The sequence below is a fragment of the Pinus tabuliformis genome, chromosome 3_2, assembly GCF_031772625.1.
Source record: "Pinus tabuliformis cultivar Carrire ecotype Pingquan chromosome 3_2, CPIR1, whole genome shotgun sequence".
Taxonomy (NCBI): domain Eukaryota; kingdom Viridiplantae; phylum Streptophyta; class Pinopsida; order Pinales; family Pinaceae; genus Pinus; species Pinus tabuliformis.
Genome location: NC_142302.1, coordinates 109,443,805 through 109,450,244, shown reverse-complemented (window position 1 = coordinate 109,450,244; position 6,440 = coordinate 109,443,805). Strand labels below are relative to the sequence as shown.

Genomic DNA, 6,440 nt, shown 5'->3' with positions numbered 1-6,440 from the left:
TTGATAAGGAAAGTGGCAGTTAAACAACCAACTCCCATAATTATGATGGGTAGTTGAAAAGGGTACAAAATTGTTAGTACTTTGAAGTATGGGCAAGTACCCACTTTAAAATTGCTACTCTGACCCATGAAATCCCATTCTAAGAAGGGTCAATTGAAGTCAATTTGCGAGCATCAAGCAAGAGAAGTGTATGAATGGATCTAGGGGTGAAATCTAAGGGAAAATTTGAATTTCTACTCTAATCCATGAAATCCCATGCTAAGATGGGCCGATTGTAGTCAATTTGCAAGCAGCAAGCAAGGGAAGTGCATGAATGGATGTAGGGGCGAAATTTGAGTCAAAACTGATGCAAGAAATGTTCTAGTTCATTGTAGAATAGTGAGGATTTGTTAAATCCATTTTTTCACCAAGAAAATCAAACAAAGGTGTCCTTAACCTAAGCTATAAAACAGAGCTACATTTTTAGATGTTTTCTTGGGAAAACGTGGAGGCATTGAGAGGGAATTTTGCTAAGGGAATGTTCGGAAAATAAAGGGATTTGTTGGTTCTTTGGAAGCTAACTAAGGAGACACCTGTGGTTTGAGAAAGCTCTAGGCTCATAGGGTTAAAGGACCAACACTGCCAATTTTTAGTTATGAAGGAAACTTACATTCATTTTGCATCCTTTGTTTCTTAATGATGGAGTTTCCTTGATGCCACCATTGTTTGGCTAGGGGGTGGCTAGTTGCAAAATTTCTAATTCACAGCTAAGCCTATGCAGTTGGATGGGAAAAGACTCACCCTTCATCAATTATGGAAACTTTTAAATATAACATGATAAGTGTCTTTTGTTTTAATATGCAATGTGATAGTTATTAAATGTCATGGAAATGATGCTTATGGAGGCGTAGATAAATTATTTCTTGGTAAGCATTGAAATTGGATGATGTATCATATACTTAGATGTATGTTTAATCTTCTTTTGTTTCAGAGAAAAAAAGCTATATGTATTATATGAGAAATATAAAGTACTGAAGATACATCCTTTTTCAGAGAAGATACAGATCAGAGCTGTGATCCCAAAAAGACATGAGCAAATAAAAACCTATGATCTAAGAGATATTACATAATGTCTATGATATCAAAACTGATATTATCTGAACTCAAAAACTCTGAATAATTGAGACTGTCTAATGAAGATGAAGCATTTAAAAGTCTGGTAAGGCAAAATCATTGATCTGATAAGAGGAATCATCAGATACTATCTCGAGGTGCCAGAATTCAGAAGAGGAAGAAAGACCCTTTTTTGAAAGAGCGTCTGCTGTAGAGTTTTCGTCCCTATTGATGTGCTGAATAGAGCAATTCACCAGGCGGGTCCAGTAGAAGTGAATCCTATCTCTCCATCCAGTCAGATGTTGTGCCAAAATGGAGTTTTTTCTGTTTACTGAATCAACCCATAGCTTGGAATCGCCAAAGATAGCCACCTGTTGAATGTCTAGGAAAATACAAAATTTTAAAAGACCTGAGAGGGCTATGGCTTCAGCCAGATTATTGGAACCCTGTTCGACGTGCCAGAAAGAAGAGAAATGATAATTTGCAGATATCTTTATGTGGAATCCACATCCACATTGGCCCTTTTGAGCTGCCCCGTCGAAAAAGGCTGACGGCTGATGAAGATGAGCGATAGAAGACCTGGCTGGGGATATGTTTAAGATCTTATCTTTCTTCTGTGGGAGCGAATCTAAATAAGCAGAGATTAAATCAAAAGCTTTAGCTAGAGAACAATTCGATTGGTTAAAGATACAGGAGTTACGCCATTTCCAGATAAACCATATGGTTATGATGCATATTCTACGCCATAGGATCTGTTTCTTGCTGCAATCAATGAACCATTCCTGAATCGAAACATGCATATCAAGTTTAAAACCATAGGCTCTTTCTAATTCCTGCCAAATGAGAAATGAATGTTTGCATTTGAGAAAAATATGAAGGTTTGATTCCTCGTCTTCCCTGCATAAAGAACATATGTTAGGACCAATCCATCCTCTTTTCAATAAGTTCTCCCAGGTCAGGTTTCGATTGTGGAAAGTGAGCCAAGAGAAAAGGATCATCTTCAGAGGACAGCCATCTTTCCAGAAAGTGAGAGGAAAAATCGAGGGACGAGAAGAGTGCTGCCCTATCAGCTTTTGATATATTCCTTTCACTGTTATGTTTTCCGACTCATTTGGGATGTTCCAGGATAAGAAATCCGAATCTCTTGTACTAGTGAGACCCCCTTTTTGTAGTCTCCGAATTATGCTAAGCCACTGCTGCTCATACTCTTTGGGAATGTTCAAAACTGATGAATCTTTCCAACGCGGAATAGGGCCATCCCAGGCAGCGATCAATTTGTCCCAGAAAAAAATACCACATCTATGGAAATGCTGAAGAAGAGAATCAGGGATATCAATATCATCTGATCCGCACTTAAAGAGATCTTTGCCAATAATGATGTTGTTGCCCTTTTGAAAACGCCATATCAGATGCTCCAGACAGATTGCCTCGATTTTCCGAAAGCTACGCCATATGGGGGATCCATATGATGCACCGATAGTGCCTCTACGATACCAGACGTGGAATTTCTTATTGGCAAGATATTTCGATTTAATCAGCTGGCTCCACGGACCGTCCCCTTGTATAGCTCTCCAGAAGGATTTGCATAGAAGGGCTCTACCAAAGATTCTCAAGCTTAATAAACCCCAACCGCCCATCGACTTAGGAAGTGAGATGCCAGAGAGTTTTATAAGGTGATATTTATGCTTTTCAGCATGACCCCCCCATATGAAATTTGCGGACAGACTGTTCATGTTGTTGATAATGCTCGCTGGAAGATGAAAAAGGTGAGCCCAATAAACAGAGAGTTGATTTAGTATGGATTGTACTAAAATAACTCTCCCAGCCAACGAAATACAACGAAATTCCCATCCAGAGATTCTCCTATAGAATCTGTCCACCAGCCAGGACCAATCGGCTCTGGAATAGCCATTCGCCTTGATTCGGAAACCCAAATATTTAATGCCATTGCTGATATGATAAGCTTTTATACCAAAAAGCTCAGATAGCCAAACTACATCTTCCAGCTTGAGATCAGAATGGAATATAGCAGATTTATCCAAATTTACCTGAAGTCCCATAGCCCTTTGAAATTTATCCAAAATCATATGAAGACGCATCCAAGTAGACCTGCAAAACATGGCAAATAATAATATGTCGTCTACAAATAAGTTATGAGACAGAGATATGTCCCTGCAAATTTTGAGAGGACGCCATGCTTTCTCATCAACAGCCTTATGGATGTTTAAGCTGAGGGAGTCAATGGCCAAAATAAATAATAATGGGGACAGAGAACATCCTTGGCGAAGCCCCCTCTCAGCACTGAAGAAGGGAGTAGGAGAGCCATTAATGATTATAGCGTAATCCACAGGATCGATACACGCCATGATCCAGTTGATCATGTTGCTCTTCAGCCCAATTCTAGCCAATAAACACCTGATATATGCCCAATCAATACAATCGTAAGCCTTTCTCAGGTCTACTTTGAGTAAGACCGCTTCTCTTTTCTTAGCGTGTATAGAAAATAATGCCTCCTGAGTAACAGCTACCGCGTCATGGATGCTCCGTCCTTTGAGAAAACCAAACTGTTCCTTTGATATTGTTTCTGATAATACACCTTTCAGCCTTTGTGCGATGATCTTTGAAATTATTTTGAAGGTGGTGTTACATAAAGAAATAGGCCGATAGTCCGAAAAGGTCTGGGCTTCCTTTTTTTTTGGGATGAGGGCTATATATGTGGAGCTCAACTGCCTGTTGATAATCCCCTTCATTCTGATCTCCTCTAACATCTTTAGAAGATCGTCCTTGATATGTTCATAGAAGTGTATACAAAATTCTATAGACCAGCCGTCTTGTCCGGGGCTCTTGTCCCTACTGAAAGATTTCATTGACGCCAATAATTCCTCCTCTGATATGGGCTGGAAAAGCTGGGCATTCTCTTCTTCATTAAACATCACCAAGTAAGCTTCAATCCCCCACAATATATCCTGAAAGCTTCTATGTTCCATCCTTTGATATTGCTTTCTGAAGTGAGATACAGCATGCTCTGCAATATCTTGTTGAGAGACGAGCCATGCTCCGTACTCGTCTTTAATTTTCCATATAGAATTTTTTAGTCTTCTGGCATTTGCATACCTCTGAAAAAAACTTAGAATTTTTATCTCCTTCTTTCATCCATACGGCTCTGCTTTTCAGGCGCCAAAAAATTTCTTCCTTTTTCAGATATTGCAGCTTCTTTTTATGGAGATCCTTGAAAAGTCGTCTCTTTTCAAAGGATAGAGAATTATAATCTGAAGTGTTTGACAATTTCTGTAATTGCTCTTGGATGTCCTGAAGTTCTCTTCTGTTTGCTCTTCTTTTCAGCTTCTGCCAATTTTTAACCACTTTCTGGATATTAATCATCTTATTCATAAAGTTTTCCTGATGAGAAACAGCTCCTCTAAATTCATATTTGCGCCAAGCTTTAACAACTATGTCATTAAATTCAGGTTCATCAAGGCATTGTCTGTTAAATTTAAAAGGGATTCCTTTTCTGATACCCAAGGACGTCCAACCCATGACAATCGGCCGATGATCAGATATGAGAGAGTTTTCAACCATCGAGAAAGGCATACCGAGGATATCAATCAGGGAGGCGTGAATAAGGAATCTGTCTAGCCGCTTTGCAATGTAAGCCTCCTCACATCTTCCATTGTCCCAGGTAGGAAGGATAGTGGATGGGAGAATGTCGATGAAGTTCCTCATAAGAAATTCATTTCGAACCATAGATGCGATAGGGTCCACTTTCTTACCCTTTCCCCATATTTCATCAGAGGAGAATGTTATATTCATATCACCTGCAACCAATAAAGAGTCTATATCAAAAACTTCGGAAGCAAAAAGGCGGTCCCAGTATTCTGATCTGTTCCGGAATGGAGCATATATGTTCAGGATGTTGATACGGCATTTAAGTCCTCTAACATGTGCAGAGATAAGAATACCAGCGAGGCAGCTGTATGCTTTTGCATTAATCCACCGAGGGTCCCAAAGTACAGCCAGACCACCGGAAAGACCTACGGCATCTATAGCAGAGATATACCAATTTGGGAGCATTTTACGAAAATATGAGATAGTAACATGAACCGGGTGCATAGTTTCCTGAATTAAAATAATTTTAGGACATATAGACAAAAAAAGATTTCTTAAGGCCAAGAATTTCATGTCTGCTCCCAGGCCTCGAATATTTACAGAAAGGATAAAATTCATTTTGAAGGAAGATCGGCCTTTCCAGCTCTAAGAGGCCTGTCAACTGTGACATCAGCGATGGGGACGTCGACCAGAGATAAATTTCTGAAGCAGCAATCAGATACTAAACCCCTACCCCGAAAATGCCTGCTGCCTCTTTTGTCCTTCTTTCTAACAGTAATATTCATAGCAGAAGAAGGGCTGATCCGAGGGGAAATAGGAGAAGACGGTTTATGAACAGTGAGAGGAGCAAGATCCAGAGATTTCTTAGATAACAAAAGGTCTAAGTCGCTTCCAATAGAATTTGTAGGCGATTTAGACAGAGAGATAACAGGAGAGGGAGCATTCAATGGGGCGGAGCCTTTTTCATCCGGAGTGGAAACAACAATGAGAGGAGACAGCTTAGTGCTATGGGACCGAGAATTAAACTTGACAGAAGAAAGAGGGATATCAGGCAGTAAAGGGACATGATGATCTCCGGAAGGTTCCGCTGGATGAATCGGAGGATGAGGTAACTCATACTCTGAGGCAGTCTCTAACTCCGGCATCGAAGGCGACACACGCAATAGAGGGTCAGGATCAATGGGTCGAAGGGAAGAAGGCTCCTGGCCTTCAATCGGGGAATTAGGACTGAGGGGGTGAGGAGAGACTTCGGGAGACAGAGGATCTTTTGGAATATTAGAAGGCCCCGATGATGTAAAAGGAAATTCGGAAAATTTAGTAAGGCGATGGTGTCTTCTACCCATAGCTCACTTTTTCGGGCAATTCAAAATGAGATGTCGAGTGTGGTGACAAGCAGCACACCGAAACGGCACACCCCAGAAATCCAGTCTCTGTCTGATCGACAAATCTCTCCAACAGATGTCGATATGCTCCGGGAAACCACCTCTGAAGGATCTTTCGATCAAAATCCAGGCGACACGTTTGTCTTTCTCAGCCCGACACCAAGGATCTACATAAACACTTCTGCCGACAGCATTACCAATCTCTGATAGAATCTCAGGAGTCCAGAAATCAAGAGGAAGACCCGGAAGTTTCAACCAAATGAGGTTGTTAGAAGGGGTATTGCTGAGAGGATTGAATCCCAGATACCATCTATGCAGCGAGAGAAAGCTACGGCCACACACCCACTGGAGATTTAAGAT

General features: G+C 40.7%; 2 protein-coding genes across 2 annotated transcripts; both read right to left on the bottom strand.

Moving 5' to 3' along the window:
* Positions 1-1,187: 1,187 nt before the first annotated feature.
* LOC149180074 (uncharacterized) lies at positions 1,188-4,079 on the bottom strand. The gene has a single exon (XM_089413758.1). The coding sequence runs from the start codon at positions 4,077-4,079 to the stop codon at positions 1,188-1,190; it is 2,892 nt and encodes a 963-aa protein (XP_089269884.1).
* An 82-nt stretch (positions 4,080-4,161) lies between these two features.
* On the bottom strand, positions 4,162-5,163 carry LOC149180073 (uncharacterized). The gene has a single exon (XM_089413757.1). It carries the CDS (start codon positions 5,161-5,163, stop codon positions 4,162-4,164), a length of 1,002 nt encoding a protein of 333 aa, XP_089269883.1.
* Positions 5,164-6,440: the final 1,277 nt, after the last annotated feature.

Bases quoted from the DNA above. Each gene is read 5' to 3' on its own strand.
- LOC149180074 (XM_089413758.1), bottom strand. From the start codon at position 4,079: ATGGAACATAGAAGCTTTCAGGATATATTGTGGGGGATTGAAGCTTAC.
- LOC149180073 (XM_089413757.1), bottom strand. From the start codon at position 5,163: ATGCTCCCAAATTGGTATATCTCTGCTATAGATGCCGTAGGTCTTTCC.